Source organism: Pristiophorus japonicus, chromosome 20 (genome assembly GCF_044704955.1).
Source record: "Pristiophorus japonicus isolate sPriJap1 chromosome 20, sPriJap1.hap1, whole genome shotgun sequence".
Lineage (NCBI taxonomy): Eukaryota > Metazoa > Chordata > Chondrichthyes > Pristiophoridae > Pristiophorus > Pristiophorus japonicus.
The window spans coordinates 6,497,412-6,514,555 of NC_091996.1; the positions used below are offsets into that span (position 1 = coordinate 6,497,412).

The 17,144-nt window shown below is 51.1% G+C and overlaps 1 protein-coding gene across 1 annotated transcript in view; it reads left to right on the plus strand.

The window, feature by feature from the left end:
* Positions 1-10,538, plus strand: part of LOC139233071 (laminin subunit gamma-3-like) — a 113,818-nt gene extending 103,280 nt beyond the window's left edge. Inside the window, exons 17-22 of the mRNA XM_070863590.1 lie at positions 851-997; positions 1,545-1,647; positions 3,482-3,684; positions 5,690-5,848; positions 6,742-6,841; positions 10,175-10,538. Coding sequence (XP_070719691.1) covers positions 851-997; positions 1,545-1,647; positions 3,482-3,684; positions 5,690-5,848; positions 6,742-6,841; positions 10,175-10,434 — 972 coding nt within the window. The 3' untranslated portion in view covers positions 10,435-10,538. The remainder of the gene's footprint in view (positions 1-850; positions 998-1,544; positions 1,648-3,481; positions 3,685-5,689; positions 5,849-6,741; positions 6,842-10,174) is intronic.
* Positions 10,539-17,144: the final 6,606 nt, after the last annotated feature.

The following is a 17,144-nucleotide window of genomic DNA, read 5'->3' on the forward strand; positions in this document are numbered from 1 at the left end:
GCCGTCTTTCGGATGTGATGTTAAACCGAGACCACATCTTCTCAGGTGGATGTAAAAGATCCCATGGCCACTATTCGAAAAAGAGCAGGGGAGTTATCTCTGGTGTCCAAAATTTATCCCTCAATCAACATCACAAACAGATTATCTGGCCATTATCACATTGCTTTTTGTGGAAGCTTGCTGTGCGCAAATTGGCTGCTGCTTTTCCCACATTATAACAGTGACTACGTTCCGAAAGCATCTAAATTGGGCCTCTGTGAATTAATTGCCCAATCTCTGGGCCGTGGGTCCTCTCTCGATTCGAGGAGTATGTGAAACATTCAGCGATCTTGCTTCCCATCTTCCGCCCTCCGTAAACTTCAGCTCATCCACAACTCTCCTAACTTGCACCGAGACCCGTTCACCCCTCCCTATCCATGTAACCTCCTCCAACCCTCCCAGATCTCTGCGCTCCTCCAATTCTGCCCTCTTGAGCATCCCCGATTTTAACCGCTCCACCATTGGTGGCCGTGCCTTCAGCTGCCTGGGCCCCAAGCTCTGGAACTTCCTCCCTAAACCCCTTCACCCCTCTCCTTTAAGATGCTCCTTAAAACCTACCTCTTTGACCAAGCTTTTGGGCACCTGCGTTAATATCTCCTTGTGTGGCTCGGTGTCACATTTTGTTGATAATGCTGCTGTGAAGCGCCTTGGGACACTACTATGTTAAAGGCACTATATAAATGCAAACTGTTGTTGCTGTGGTGACCTTGGAACTTGTGCATTTCCCGGTCCCAGACCCTGTCGCACTGCAGCCGGGCTCAGTGTCGGCCGACAGTCTTCCTCTGATTTGTCTTTTCCTTTCTCCCTGAAGAGCTCGGACAATTTAACGGCAGCGATTGAAGATTTGGAGAGCGCGCTTCAGTCCAAGGATCAGCGGATTGAGGAGCTCCTTGTGCAGATGGAGCCTCGAGTGAAGTCCTTGAACATGGGCATAGAGACCCAGCGATCGTATGAGCAGGTGAGGTGGCCCTTTGGAGCACAGGCTGCGTTCCCTTCCTTGCAATGGCCCATGGACAATGGACAATGGACAATGGACAATGGCCCATGGACAATGGACAATGGCCCATGGACAATGAGTGTCGCCTCAGTCACACTTTACACAGTGACTGCACTCCACAACTCCTTCACTGGCTGTAAAGCTCTGAGACCATGGAAGGCACCATAAAAACCCCTCCTTCCCTCCACCCCTCCTTCCCCTCCACCCCTCCTTCCCCTCCACCCCTCCTTCCCCTCCACCCCTCCTTCCCCTCCACCCCTCCTTCCCCTCCACCCCTCCTTCCCCTCCACCCCTCCTTCCCCTCCACCCCTCCTTCCCCTCCACCCCTCCTTCCCCTCCTTCCCCTCCTTCCCCTCCACCCCTCCTTCCCCTCCACCCCTCCTTCCCCTCCACCCCTCCTTCCCCCTCCACCTCTCCTTCCCCTCCTTCCCCCTCCACCCCTTGCTGTGAAGAGATCCTTTTCTCCAGTGAGTCGGGTTGTGTGAACACAATATTTCTCCCCCTGCAGCTCCTGAATCGTGTTGAAGCCGCCCAGGCCTCCGCGAGGGCGTCCATCGAGCAGGCCAAAGGGATAAAGGACGAAGGGATCACCTTACTGAAAACTTTGGAAGGTACGGCCCTGTATCGCTGTCCCGCCCACTCCCGTCCACAATCATCCAATCAGATCAAGGAAAGTCTCTTCCGCTTTCCAATTGGCCGCGGGGGGTGGGGGGGGGTGCGGTTGGAGGTCAGGTGACAAGGCCTCAAGGAACAAGCCGCGGGTGGAGCTGGGCCTTCACTGCTCCGTGTGGGGCTCAGGACCACACTAGTGGTGGTGAGATACCTGAGCACGGGTTTAGGTTGGCGAACTCAGAGGGCCGGATTGCCGTGTTTATTCAGGTGCTGTTCTTTGGTGGCACTCCAAGCCTGTTGGAGACCACCGGCGATCCCCCAGCCCCTCCCCGCCACCCCCTGCCTCCTCCGCACCCCTCCCCCTCTCCCTCTCCAACACAGGGACTTGAACACAGAGAAATCTAAGCCGACACTCCCAGTGCAGTACTGAGGGAGCGCCGCACTGTCTGAGGTGCCGTCTTTCAGATGAGACATTAAACCGAGACCCTGTCTGCCCCCTTAGGTGGCTGTAAAAGATCTCGTGAGTCTATTTCGAAAAAGAGCAGAGGGAATTCTCTCCGATGTCCTGGGGCCAATATTTATCCCTCAATCAACAGATTATCTGCTCATTATCACATTGCGGTGTGTGGGAGCTTGCTGTGTGCGTATTGGCTGCCGCGTTTCCCACATTACAGCAGTGGCTACACTCCAAAAGTACTTCATTGGCTATAAAGCTCTTTGAGATGTTCGGTGGTCGTGAAAGGCGCTATATAAATGCAAGTCTTTCTTTTGTTCTGAACTCTCCCCCGCCCCCCCCCACCAGAGGAAATAGGTCCTCTCTATCCAGCTTATCAAATCCTTTATTCATCAAACACCTCGATCAGATTGCCCCTTAATCTTCTACACTCGGGAACACAAGCCTGGCAAAAGGACATAGACCGGCTAAGTGAGTGGGCAAAAATTTGGCAGATGGAGTATAATGTTGGAACGTGTGAGGTCATGTACTTTGGCAGAAAAAAATCAAAGAGCAAATTAAATGGAGAAAGATTGCAAAGTGCTGCAGTACAGCGGGACCTGGGGGTACTTGTGCATGAAACACGGAAGGATAATATGCAGGTACAGCAAGTGATCAGGAAGGCCTATGGAATCTTGGCCTTTATTGCAAAGAGGATGGAGTATAAAAGCAGGGAAGTCTTGCTACAGTTATACAGGGTATTGGCGAGGTCACGCCTGGAATACTGCGTGCAGTTTTGGCTTCCATATTTATGAAAGGATATACTTGCTTTGGAGGCAGTACAGAGAAGGTTCACTCGGTTGATTCCGGAGATGAGGGGGTTGACTTATGAGGAAAGGTTGAGTAGGTTGGGCCTCTACTCATTGCAATTCAGAAGAATGAGAGGTGATCTTATCGAAGTGTATAAGATTGTGAGGGGGCTTGACAAGGTGGATGCAGAGAGGATGTTTCCACTGATGGGGGAGACTAGAACTAGGGGGCCTGGTCTTAGAATAAGGGGCCGCCCATTTAAAACTGAGATGAGGAGGAATTTCTTCTGAGGGTTGTAAATCTGTGGAATTCGCTGCCTCAGAGAGCTGTGGAGGCTGGGACATTGAACAAATTTAAGCAAGAAATAGACAGTTTCTTAACCAGTAAGGGAGTAAGGGGTTATGGGGAGCGGGCAGGGAAGTGGACTTGAGTCCATGATCAGATCAGCCATGATCTTATTGAATGGCGGAGCAGGCTCGAGGGGCCGTATGGCCTACTCCTGCTCATATTTCTTATGTTCTTATGTTCTGTGCACCCTGTCCTGGTAATTTAAACCATTGAGTGCTCATTTTGTATTATCTTTGTTTCAGACAACAAGAAGTTGTTTCCAGCGAAGAGGTTGAAGAGCAAAGGGGCCTTCAGGAAGATGGGACCCATCAGAGAGCGCGTGCTGGTGGAGGCGAGGGGGAAGACGGCCGTGGCGGGCAGGATGTTGGGCGCGGCCGAGTCGAGCTCCGCCGTCAGCAACGGCACTGCGGCCCGAGCCTCCCTCCTCGCCAGGGACGTCACAAAGGTCAGAGGGCAGCGACGGTGGCCCGAAGCCTGCAGCCTCCCCGGGACGCGAACCGAAGCGGCCTCGCGGAGAACCGGCTTTTGCGATCGGACAAAATGTCGACAGATCGCGCGCATCACTGGGAAAAGGGTCTTCGGGGGGGGGGGGGGGGCGGAGATTTGGGCTATTTGTCCAACTCTTGCCCAGCGAATGTCCTTCAAACTCTTACGCCTGGTAAATCACAGGCAGCCCCTGGGAATCCAGGAAGACTTGCTTCCACTCTAAAAGTGAGTTCTCAGGTGACTGTACAGTCCAATTCGGGAATTGCAGTCTCGGTCACAGGTGGGACAGACAGTGGTTGGAGGAAAGGGTGGGTGGGGAGTCTGGTTTGCCGCACGCTCCTTCCGCTGCCTGCGCTTGCTTTCTGCATGCTCTCGGCGATGAGACTGGAGGAGCTCAGCGCCCTCCCAGATGCTCTTCCTCCACTTAGGGTGGTCTTTGGCCAGGGACTCCCAGGTGCCGGTAGGGATGTTGCATTTTTATCAAGGAGGCTTTGAGGGTGTCCTTGAAACGTTTCCTCTGCCCACCCGGGGCCCGCTTGCCGTGTAGGAGTTCCGAGTAGAGCGCTTGCTTTGGGAGTCTTGTGTCCGGCATGCGGACAGTGTGGCCCGCCCAACGGAGCTGGTCGAGTGTGGTCAGTGCTTCGATGCTGGGGATGTTGGCCTGATCGAGAACACTGACGTTGGTGCGTCTCCCTCCCAGGGGATTTGCAGGATCTTGCGGAGACATCATTGGTGGTATTTCTCCAGCGATTTGAAGTGTCTGCTGTACATGGTCCACGTCTCTGAGCCATACAGGAGGGCGGGTATCACTACAGCCCTGTAGACCATAAAGCAAGTATACAGCCTACTTTTACCAGTGTAAGAGTTTTACAACATAGAAAAATTAAATGTGATTAGATTTAAAAACCCTGTCTATGAAGGTAAGTTTATTTTTAACACTATTAAAACATTTTTTTAAATTTCAAAAAAGTACATTTTTCTCCAAAGCATTTCATTTAATGCAATTTCTATTAATTAAAAAAAAGTGAATGTATTTTGGTGTTTTATTTGATTTTTGGGGTATCTAATGGTGCTCCCGTTGCTATAGAAACCGAGAAAATAAGTGCAGGAGTAGGCCATTCGGCCCTTCGAGCCTGCACCGCCATTCAATGAGTTCATGGCTGAACATGCAACTTCAGTACCCCATTCCTGCTTTCTCGTCATACCCCTTGATCCCCCGAGTAGTAAGGACTACATCTAACTATCAATGAGAATACCCCTAAAATCAAATAAAACATCAAAACCCTGAGACATAGTATACAAGAGCAGGGAGGTTATGCTTGAACTGTACAAAACACTGGTTAGGCCACAGCTAGAGTACTGCGTGCAGTTCTGGTCACCACATTACAGGAAAGATATGGAGAGGGTATAGAGGAGATTTACGAGGATGTTGCCGGGACTGGAGAATTTTAGCTATGAGGAAAGACTGGATAGGCTGGGTTTGTTTTCTTTGGAACAGAGGAGGCTGAGGGGAGACCTTATTGAGGTGTATAAAATTATGAGGGGCTGAGATATAATGGATAGGAAGGACCTATTTCCCTTCGCAGAGGGGTCAACAACCAGGGGACATATATTTAAAGTAGTTTGTAGAAGGTTTAGAGGGGATTTGAGGGGAAATTTCTTCACCCAGAGGGTGGTGGGGGTCTGGAACTCACTGCCTGAAAGGGTGGTAGAGGCAGAAATCCTCACCACATTTAAAAAGTACTTGGATGTGCACTTGAAGCGCCGTAACCTACAGGGCTACGGACCGAGAGCTGGAAAGTGGGATTAGGCTGGGTAGCTCTTTGTCGGCCGGCGCGGACCCGATGGGACGAATGGCCTCCTTCCGTGCTGTAAATTTCTCTGAAATCCATCCCATGATCAAACCTGCGGAAGCTTCTGTGAAACCCGCGCCCACTTCTGGCTCCCCCTTCTTGCCTTTCCAGGAAGCCCAGAAGCTGAGGAGACGGGCCCAGGATCAGTCGGTGCGGTGCGGATCACTCCGTGCGCAGGTGGCGACCGCGGAGGAACGGCTCGGCCCCCGGGAGGAGCAGGCCGCGGCCTTGCGGGCGAGGATCCGCGAGGAGACGCAAACGGCGACCCAGGTAAACGCGACAAACGTTTCACTGGCGGCGGGACCGTCTGCCAACAGCGGGCGCTTGGCGTTTGGTTGTTTTTTTTTTTTGGGTGGTCTGCCCGGGTGATAACCGCAGGAGGCAGGGTTTCCACGGCCTGGATTTTGGGCTTTGCTGATTTCGGGGCGGTAATGGCGGTGGGGCGGTAAAGTGTGCGCCCGGGAACAGTTAGCGCCTCAATCAGCAAAATTAGGCATCTGGGCCCTGAGTGTGGGGCGCAGCGCTACGGGAGGTGTTGGACACCTCTCTCTCCCGGGGCGTTGGCATGGGAAGATCCCGAGCTAAAGAGCCCGGCCGGGAGCGCTCCGAGAGAGAAAAACTCCCAGATACAAACTTCCCAAAACAGAGCCCACGCCACCACAACATAAATCGCCAAAAAAAAAGACACAACAATCACACTTGCCTTGGGACAGCATTACCTCCCTCTCCGCTGTCGGTATCGTTGGACCGTCCTGATTTCCCGGGCAGTCAGTGCGGGGCGTGTTGCGGGGCGTACGGGTCGGGCGGGAGTCTAAACTTGCGCTGGTGTCACGACCGGGGAGGTGGGGGGGGGGGGGCCTCTTCCAGGCCGTGCTGCTCCACACCGCCAGTAAACTGGACCCGAGGATCGCCACAGGGCGCGGGAGGCTGACCGCCGGCCAGAATACCTCACCCCCGCCACTGCTGCCACTCCGGGGCGAAAATGGGAAAATCCTCCCCTATATCTGTCACCGAGGGGCTGCGAACACACGCCCCCCCCAGCCCCCCCGCCATCCCTCTCTTTTCCCCCCCCCCCCTTTTCCCGGTTTGCCCTGCACTCAGAGGGCATCGACTGAGCCAGCTGACATTGACCTGCTATTGATCTCTCTCTCTGCCTGCAACAGGTTCTCGGCGAGACGGAGACAACGGAAAAGAGCATGAAGAAAGCAAAACACTCGCTCGATCGCGATGTGAAGCGGTTGGCCGAGTTGCTGAAACAAATCGGTACGTTCGGGGAACGGCGCTCGGAGACTGTCGGGGACAAGGCCCCGGGTCGCAGACAATGGTCCTTCTTATTTTTGGGGGGCGCGCGGTCCCTTTAAGTGGCTGCGCGGTTTCTCCCCATATAACAGCTGTCGCACTGCTTTCTTGCTCTTTGTCGTTTCGTTGCTTTAAACATCAGATTACACACGCACACAGCTGTAGTAATGGCAGGGTAGATCTTTATTTAAACCTTCATAACTACACAAAAACTAGCATGAAAGTTACTGAGACACACACACACATCACAAAACCAGTGCATGCTCCCTGCTTGACAAACACACGTTCCATTTTCAGTGCATGCTAAACATAAGAACATAAGAAATAGGAGCAGGAGTAGGCCACATGGCCCCTCGAGCCTCCTCCGCCATTTAATAAGATCATGTCTGATCCGATCATGGACTCAGCTCCACTTCCCCGCCCGCTCCCCATAACCCTTTACTCCCTTATCGCTCAAAAATCTGTCGATCTCCACCTTAAATATATTCAATGACCCAGCCTCCACAGCTCTCTGGGACAGAGAATGCCAAAGATTCATCACCCTCAGAGAGAAGAAATTCCTCCTCATCTCAGTTTTAAATGGGCAGCCCCTTATTCTCAGACTATGTCCCCTAGTTTTAGTTTCCCCTATGAGTTGAAATATCCTCTCTGCATCCACCTTATCGAGCCTCCTCATTATCTTATATTTTTGATAAGATCACCTCTCATTCTTCTGAACTCCCAACGAGTAGAGGCCCAACCTACTCAACCTATCTTCATAAGTCAACCCCCTCATCTTTGGAATCAAACGCGTGAACCTTCTCTGAACAGCCTCCACTGCAAGTATATCCCTCCTTAAATAAGGAGACCAAAACTGAATGTAGTACTCTAAGTGTGGCCTCAACAATAACCTGTACAGTTGTAGCAAGATTTCTCTGCTTTTATACACCATCCTCCTTGCAATAAAGGCCAACATTTCATTTGCCTTCCTGATTACTTGCTGTACCTGCATACTAACTTTTTGTGTTTCATGCACAAGGATCCCCAGATCCCTCTGTACCCCAGCACTTTGTAACCTCTCTGAACTTAAAGAAAGGTAACTTCGATGGTATGAGACGTGAATTGGCTAGGATAGACTGGCGAATGATACCTAAAGGGTTGACAGTGGATAGGCAATGGCAGACATTTAAAGATCACATGGATGAATTTCAACAATTGTACATCCCTGTCTTCCATAAAAATAAAACGGGGAAGGTGGCTCAACCGTGGCTAACAAGGAAAATTAGAGATAGTATTAAATCCAAGGAAGAGGCATATAAATTGGCCAGAAAAAGCAGCAAACCTGAGGACTGGGAGAAATTTAGAATTCAGCAGAGAAGGACAAAAGGTTTAATTAGGAGGGGGGAAATAGAGTATGAGAGGAAGCTTGCAGGGAACATAAAAACTGACTGCAAAAGCTTCTATAGATATGTGAAGAGAAAACGATTAGTGAAGACAAATGTAAGTCCCTTGCAGTCAGAATCAGGTGAATTTATAATAGGGAACAAAGAAATGGCAGACCAATTGAACAAATACTTTGATTCTGTTTTCACTAAGGAAGACACAAATAACCTTCTGGAAATACTAGGGGACCGAGGGTCCAGTGAGAAGGAGGAACTGAAGGAAATCCTTATTCGTCAGCAAATTGTGTTAGGGAAATTGATGGGATTGTAGGCCGATAACTCCCAGGATAGTCTGCATCACAGAGTACTTAAGGAAGTGGCCCTAGAAATAGTGGATGCATTGGTGGTCATTTTCCAACATTCTATAGACTCTGGATCAGTTCCTATGGATTGGAGGGTAGCTAATGTAACATCACTTTTTAAAAAAGGAGGGAGAGCGAAAACAGGGAATTATAGACCGGTTAGCCTGACATCAGTAGTGGGGAAAATGTTGGAATCAATTATTAAAGATGTAATAGCAGCGCATTTGGAAAGCAGTGACAGGATCGGTCCAAGTCAGCATGGATTTATGAAAGGGAAATCATGCTTGACAAATCTTCTAGAATTTTTTGAGGATGTAACTAGTAGAGTAGACAAGGGAGAACCAATGGATGTGGTGTATTTAGACTTTCAAAAGGCTTTTGACAAGGTCCCACACAAGAGATTAGTGTGCAAAATTAAAGCACATGGTATTGGATAGAGAACTGGTTGTCAGACAGGAAGCAAAGAGTAGGAATAAACGGGTCCTTTTCAGAATGGCAGGCAGTGACTAGTGGGGTACCGCAAGGTTCAGTGCTGGAACCCCAGCTATTTACAATATACATTAATGATTTGGATGAAGGAATTGAATGTAATATCTCCAAGTTTGCAGATGACACTAAGCTGTGTGGCAGTGAGAGCTGTGAGGAGGATGCTAAGAGGCTTCAGGGTGACTTGGACGGGTTAGGTGAGTGGGCAAATGCATGGCAGATGCGTGTAATGTGGATAAATGTGAGGTTATCCACCTTGGTGGCAAAAACAGGAAGGCAGACTATTATCTGAATGGGGATAGATTAGGAAAAGGGGAGGTGCAACGGGACCTGGGTGTCATGGTACATCAGTCATTGAAAGTTGGCATGCAGGTACAGCAGGTGGTGAAGAAGGCAAATGGCATGTTGGCCTTCATAGCTAGGGGATTTGAGTACAGGGGCAGGGAGGTCTTACTGCAGTTATACAGGGTCTTGGACCTGGAATATTGTGCACAGTTTTGGTCTCCTAATCTGAGGAAGGACATTCTTGCTATTGAGGGAGTGCAGTGAAGGTTCACCAGACTGATTCCTGGGATGGCAGGACTGACATATGAAGAAAGACTGGATCGACTAGGCTTATATTCACTGGAATTTAGAAGAATGAGAGGGGATATTATTGAAACATATAAAATTCTGACGGGATTGGACAGGTTAGATGCAGGAAGAATGTTCCCGATGTTGGGGAAGTCCAGAACCAGGGTTCACAGTCTAAGGATAAGGGGTAAGCCATTTAGGACCGAGATGAGGAGAAACTTCTTCACTCAGAGAATTGTGAACCTGTGGAATTCTCTACCACAGAAAGTTATTGAGGCCAGTTCGTTGGGTATATTCAAAAGGGAGTTAGATGTGGTCCTTGCAGCTAAAGGGATCAAGGGGTATGGAGAGAAAGCAGGAGTGGGGTACTGAAGTTGCATGATCAGAACCATGATCATATTGAATAGTGTTGCAGGCTCGAAGGGCCGAATGGCCTACTCCTGCACCTATTTTTATGTTTCTCTTTCTGGCGCACTGTCTCAGCCTGATTTCTCTTTGTGCTTCTTTGCCAACAGAGAGCCTACAGGTTGGCCAAGCAACGGAAGAAATGTTGAATAAAACGGAGAGCCAGATGGGGTCGCTGAGGTGGGCCATCGATCGCAAGCTGACGCGGAAAGTGCGGGAGCTGGAGGCAGCCTCCGAGATGCAGATCCTGAAGATGAGAGCGTTCGAGAAGGACATTGAGGAGATCCAGGCGGACAAGCTCAACCTGGAGGACATTGTGCAGAACCTGCCCCAGGGCTGTTACAGCGGAGTGGGACAGCGGAGGCAGTGAGAGGTCGGGGAGGAAGGAAATGGCGATTTTCTGTGGACCATCTCTGTGTTTATAATCTCGACCTTTGCCATTGCCACCATTTAATGAACCATTTCAAATGAGTCATTTGGTTGGGCGTTTAACCCCCTTCCAATCTTCCTTGTGATTTTAACCTCTCCACCTGTGACTCGTGCTGGATTTACTACCAGAGGTAGACCCAACTCCCAATTCCTCACCCGGCTGACCACTGTCCATGCACCAGCCCTTTGTACCATTGGTTGGACGATATGGCACCATCGGGCCGAACACTGCCCTCACCCCAATGTTCACACACCGCACGCACCACACACTGCACACACTGCACACACCACACACTGCACACACCACACACTGCACACACCACACATCACACACACTGCACACACCACACATCACACACATCACACACACCGCACGCACCACACACTCACACACTCACACACTCACACACTGCACACACCACACACACCACACACACTCACACACTCACACACTCACACACACACTGCACACACCACACACTCACACACACCGCACGCACCACACACTCACACACTGCACACACCACACACCACACACACTCACTCACACACACACACACTGCACACTCACACACTCAACACACACACTGCACACTCAACACACACACACACACACACACTCACAACACACACACTCAAAGCACACACACTCACAACGCACAACGCACACACTCACAACGCACACACTCACAACGCACACACTCACAACGCACACATACACACACATACACACTCACAACACACACACTCACAACGCACACATACACACACACACTCACAACACACACACACACACACACCACACACACACACTCACAACACACACACTGCACACTCACAACTCACAACACACACACACTCACACACACACACACACACAACACACACACGCAACACACACACGCACTTAGCTGGGTCGAAGGACAAGTGGAGAACCTCGTGTTCTTTCACTGGCCCAGGGGGGTCAGAGACCATTGACCTTGCCACCAGACCAAGCCCAAAGCCTTTCTGCTCCTAAGTATTCCTCTGCCAACCGATGTTCCCCCTGCGGCGCGCAGCTGCCCATCAACGGGCAGTTCCCGGGCACAATAAAAGATTCGAGGGACTGTTGGTGCCGATACCATGATACATTTACCATTAATACCCGTCACACAGTTTGAGGTCCACAATTCTCTCTACATCAAAATATCTTGGCATCTAAATCGGTCTTCAGTCCTTGACTTGCGCCTGATTGTTCTTCACAATGTTGGTGGGATGCAAATTAGCAAAAAAATAACAAAAAATAATAATTAGTAACTAGATTTAAGGTGATTGGCAGAAGAACCAGAGGCGATATGAGGATAAACCTTTTTACACAGCGAGTGGTCAGGATGTGGAACGCACTGCTTGTGGAGGCAGACTCAATCGTGGCTTTCAAAAGGGAATTAGAAACATACCTGAAGGAAAAAGCAGGGCTATGGGGAAAGGGCAGGGAGAGTGGGACTGGCTGAGGTGCTCTTGCAGAGAGCCGCACGGGCTTGACGGGCCGAATGGCCTCCTTCTGTGCTGTAATCGTTCTATGAACTGTCGAATTCAAGTGCATTATTGTGGAGTTGGGCATTTTAACTTGCTCTTTGTCCGTTCCCGAGCCTAGGGAAGCGAAGGCCAGTTTCACTGCCTCATTTGAGGTCAGCGAACTGAGCAAAGAGCAGGGGTCAAACTGTGGGATCTTGCTGGACCGTACTGCTCTGAACCCACACTGTCTGTCTCTTCTTTCCTTCAGAAGCAAATCCAGTCGTTTCTTCAAACTTTTTTTTTCTTTCTCTGACCTGGACCCGGGTTTTATCAGTATCCGCCAATGCAACATAAATTAACCTCTTATTGACCGTCAGGATATGTTGCTTTCCAGCAACTGGACACTCGCCTTAGCAGCAGAATAATACATTGCATGGCACAATACTTGTGTTGTTATAAAGCAGTGCGCGGAACAAGCTAACTAACCTGAATTTATACAGTGCCAGTTCACGACCTTAGGACATCCCAAACTCTTTCACAGCAAGTTTGACGTACTTTATCCTCCTGCTCACCATGAGCAATGCCACTGGAGACCCACTAACCCAAACAACAACAGCGCATTATATACAGCGTCTTTAACGTTGTCAAATGTCCCCGAGGTGCTTCACAGGAGCATAAATCAGATAAGATTTGACACCGAGCCACAGGCCGGAGATACTATGACTGGTGACCAAAAGCTTGGCCAAAGATGTGGGTTTTAAGGAGCCTCTTAAAGGAGAAGAGAGAGGCGGGGAGAGGTTTAGGGAGGGAGTTCCAGAGACGGCGCTATATCTCACGATTCCAGCCTGAGATGAGCACGTAGCTTCCAATTTTAAACACTGTATTAATAATTAACCGCTCCACTTCGAATCCATGAGTTAATGTATTACCAACGGCTTATTCAGAGAGATTTCGATTAGATTGACAACAGATTAAACAAACAGTGACCTCAATAACTCACAACACCAATAAACCCATTCATTGTACGTGCTGAAGACGCCTTAAACTCCATGTTTCACATCGATACATGGCAAGATCTCAGAGAAAGGGGCATTTCCTAATGTTGTATTTGCAGCGCTTGACCTTACCCCTCACTACCCCGCACCTCGCCTCCCCCTCCCCCATGCACCTCCCCCCACCCCCCGCACTTCCCTTCCCCCCCCACCCCGCACCTCGCCTCCCCCTCCCCCATGCACCTCCCCCCACCCCCCGCACTTCCCTTCCCCCCCACCCCGCACTTTGCCTCCCCCTCCCCTCCCCTCCTGCACCTCTCCCCCCACCCCCCCCCACGCACCTCCCCCCCCGCCCCCGTACCTCCCCTCCCCCTCCCGCACCTCCTCTTCCCCCCCCCCACCCCGCACATCCCCATCCCCCCCGCACCTCCACATCCAAAGCCCCCCCCACACCTCGCTTCCCCCACCCCCTGCACCTCTCCACACCTCCCCTCCCACCGCACCTCCCCTCCCCTCCCCCCTCCACTCCCCATCCCTCCCCCGCACCTCCCCTCCACTCCCCATCCCTCCCCCCTCCACTCCCCATCCCTCCCCCGCACCTCCCCTCCACTCCCCATCCCTCCCCCCTCCACTCCCCATCCCTCCCCATCACCTCCCCTCCCCCCCCCCTCCCGCACCTCCACTCCCCATCCCTCCCCATCACCTCCCCTCCCCCCGCACCTCCCCTCCCCCCCCTCCACTCCCCATCACCTCCCCTCCCCCTCCCGCACCTCCTCTTCCCCCCCCCCCCACCCCGCACATCCCCATCCCCCCCGCACCTCCACATCCAAAGCCCCCCCCACACCTCGCTTCCCCCACCCCCTGCACCTCTCCACACCTCCCCTCCCACCGCACCTCCCCACCCCTCCCCTCCCCTCCCCCCTCCACTCCCCATCCCTCCCCCGCACCTCCCCTCCACTCCCCATCACCTCCCCTCCCCCCCCTCCCGCACCTCCACTCCCCATCCCTCCCCATCACCTCCCCTCCCCCCGCACCTCCCCTACCCCCCCTCCACTCCCCATCACCTCCCCTCCCCCACCCGCACCTCCCCACCCCCCCACTCCCCATCCCTCCCCATCACCTCCCCTCCCCCCGCACCTCCACACCCCATCACCTCCCCTCCACTCCCCATCACCTCCCCTCCTCCTCCCCCTCCCGCACCTCCCCTCCCCCTCCCGCACATCCCCCTCCGCACCTCCCCTCCCTCTGCACCTCCCTTCCCCCACCTCCCCGCCCCAACCCCCAATCACACGTCGGAACTTCAGGCGCACACTGCCCACGATTTTCCAAACATTTTTAAAAACAACAAAGGTTCTTGCATTGCTATAGCGCCTTTCACCACCTCGGGGCGTCCCAAAGCGCTTTACAGCCAATGAAGTACTTTTCCAAGTGTAGTCACTGTTGTAATGTGGGAAACGCGGCAGCCAATTTGTGCACAGCAAGCTCCCACAAACAACAATGTGATAATGAGCAGATATTTAGCGGTGCTGGTTGCGGGATAAATGTTGTTCCGAGGACACCGGGGATAACTCCCCTGCACTTCTTCCAATAGTGCCCGTGGGATCTTTTATGCCCACCTGAGAGAGTGGACGGGACCTCGGTTTAACGTCTCATCCGAAAAATGTAACTTTAAAAAAAAAAAAAAACTGGTTCACTAATGTGCTTCAGGAAAACCGTTCATCCTTACCCGGTCTGGCCCAGAGCCCTGCCCGAGGTTAATCACAAACACTTGGGGAAGCGACGCACCCAGCCCGACACCCAGCTGCAAACGATCGCTGTGAAGAAAGCCCTCGACCAGATCGAGGTTACCCCCCCCCCACCCTACCCCCAGCATCTCTCAAATCCCAAGGACAAATGTTATCAAAAGACTGAAGGTAATCAGTTTGGTGGCGGTGTGAAAATCGCACACGCAACTGTGTAGTGCGAGCACCAGCTCCCCAGTGCGAGGGGTTTTGACAGAGTAAGCCAGGGGAAACTGTTTCCACTGGCGGGGAGGGTCTGGGACCAGGGGACACGGATTTAAGGTGATTGGCAAATGAAGCAGAGGGGGAGATGAGGACAAATATTTTTACGCAGCGAGTTGTTACGATCTGGAATTCATATCCCACAACCCCGCCCTCCCCCGAGATGTCTGCGCTCCTCTAATTCTGCCCTCCTGAGCATCCCTGATTATAATCACTCAACCATCGGTGGCCGTGCCTTCTGTTGCCTGGGCCCCAAGCTCTGGAACTCCCTCCCTAAACCTCTCCACCTCTCTACCTCTCTTCAAGACGCCCCTTAAAACCTACCTCTCTGACCGAGCTGTTGGTCACTTGCGCTAATTTCTACTTATGCGGCTCGGTGTCAAATTTTTTAATCTCGTAACACTCCTGTGAAGCACCTTGGGATGTTTCATTACGTTAAAGGCACTATATAAATACAAGTTGTTGTTGTTGGAATGCGCTGCCTGAAAGGGCGGTGGAAGCAGATTCAATGGTCACCTTCAAAAGAGAATTGGATATATAACTTAAAAAGGAAACATTTGTAGTTGCTGCGGGGAAAGAGTGGAGGACTGCGACTAATGGGATCGCTCTTTCAAAAGAGCCGGCACAGGCACGATGGGCCGAATGGCCTCCCTCTGGTGCTGTGTGATTCGATTTGTTAAATGCTGGAAGTCCGACAAACAGAATTTCTACTCTGATCTTTATACACACGCCCACTTTAAAACCTCACCAAAGTCTGATAGAGAATTGAAGAAGTTCTGGTTGGTCAATGGAAGTGAGCAGAGTTGACCGGGAGAACTCGGGATCCCAACACACCTGGACTGCTTCACCTTCCATTCAGTCTTGCACAAAAAAAATCCCTTCTGCCATCTCTCTGTTTCATACGACGCATTTAAAACAAAATTTATCTTAATTAATTGATTGAAAGCACAGACCTGCTTGTAAGATATTTAATCACTGTTATTAAATGCTTATTTTGATGTTTACTGTACATTGTGTGGCTTGTGTATATCATAGCTGTTAATCCAGATTGCTTTGTCCAACATCTCAGTCCACTCTGCCAATCAAAAGAACATAAGAAACAGGAGCAGGAATAGACCATTCGGCCCCTCGAGCCTGCTCCGCCATTCAATGAGATCATGGCTGATCTTCTACCTCAACTCCACTTTCCTGCACTGTCCCCATATCCCTTGATTCACTTAATATCAAAAAATCTATCGATCTCGGTCTTGAATATACTCAGCGACTGAGCCTCCACAGCCCTCTGGGGTAGAGAATTCCAAAGATTCTCATGAAGAAGTTTCTCCTCATCTCAGTCTTAAATGGCCAACCCCTTATTCTGAGACTGTGACCCCTGGTTCTAGACTCTCCAGCCCGGGGGAAACATCCTCCCTGCATCTACCCTGTCGAGCCCTATAAGAATTTTGCATGTTTCAATGAGATCACTTCTTGTTCTAAACTCTAGAGAATATAATTATTCTATTCAATCTCTCCTCATAGGACAATCCTCCCATCCCAGGAATCAGTCTGGTGAACCTTTGTTGCACTCCATCAATGGCAAGTATATCCTTCCTTAGGAAAGGAGACCAGAACTGTGCACAATACTCCAGGGGCCCTATATAATTGCAGTAAGATCTCTTTACTCTTATTTTCCAATACTCTTATAATAAAGGCCAACATACTGTTATGTATGCAACCCTATGTAACCAGCATTCTACTGCCACCAGAGGGCGTATTTGTTGGAGTCCCAAGGGATCCCAGCATCCCTTGGGAGCACTGTATATAAGCAGGCCTCCCATGCTGTACCAGTACTCTGGAGTTAGAATAAAGAGACTAAGGTCACACTTACTCACGTCTACAGTGCTCAATCACATTGCTTTATTCAAGACTTAACAACTGGCGACGAGATAACGAACCATGCAGAGAATGCAGAGAGCTGATGGTATCCTGGAGAAATTCTCGGAAGAGGACGATTGGGAAGCCTTCGTGGAGCGACTCGACCAATACTTCGTGGCCAACGAGCTGGAAGGGAGTGTGAACGTTGCCAAACGAAGGGCGATCCTCCTCACTGTCTGTGGGACATTGACCTATGGCCTCATGAAGAATCTTCTTGCTCCGGTGAAACCAACAACCAAATCGTATGA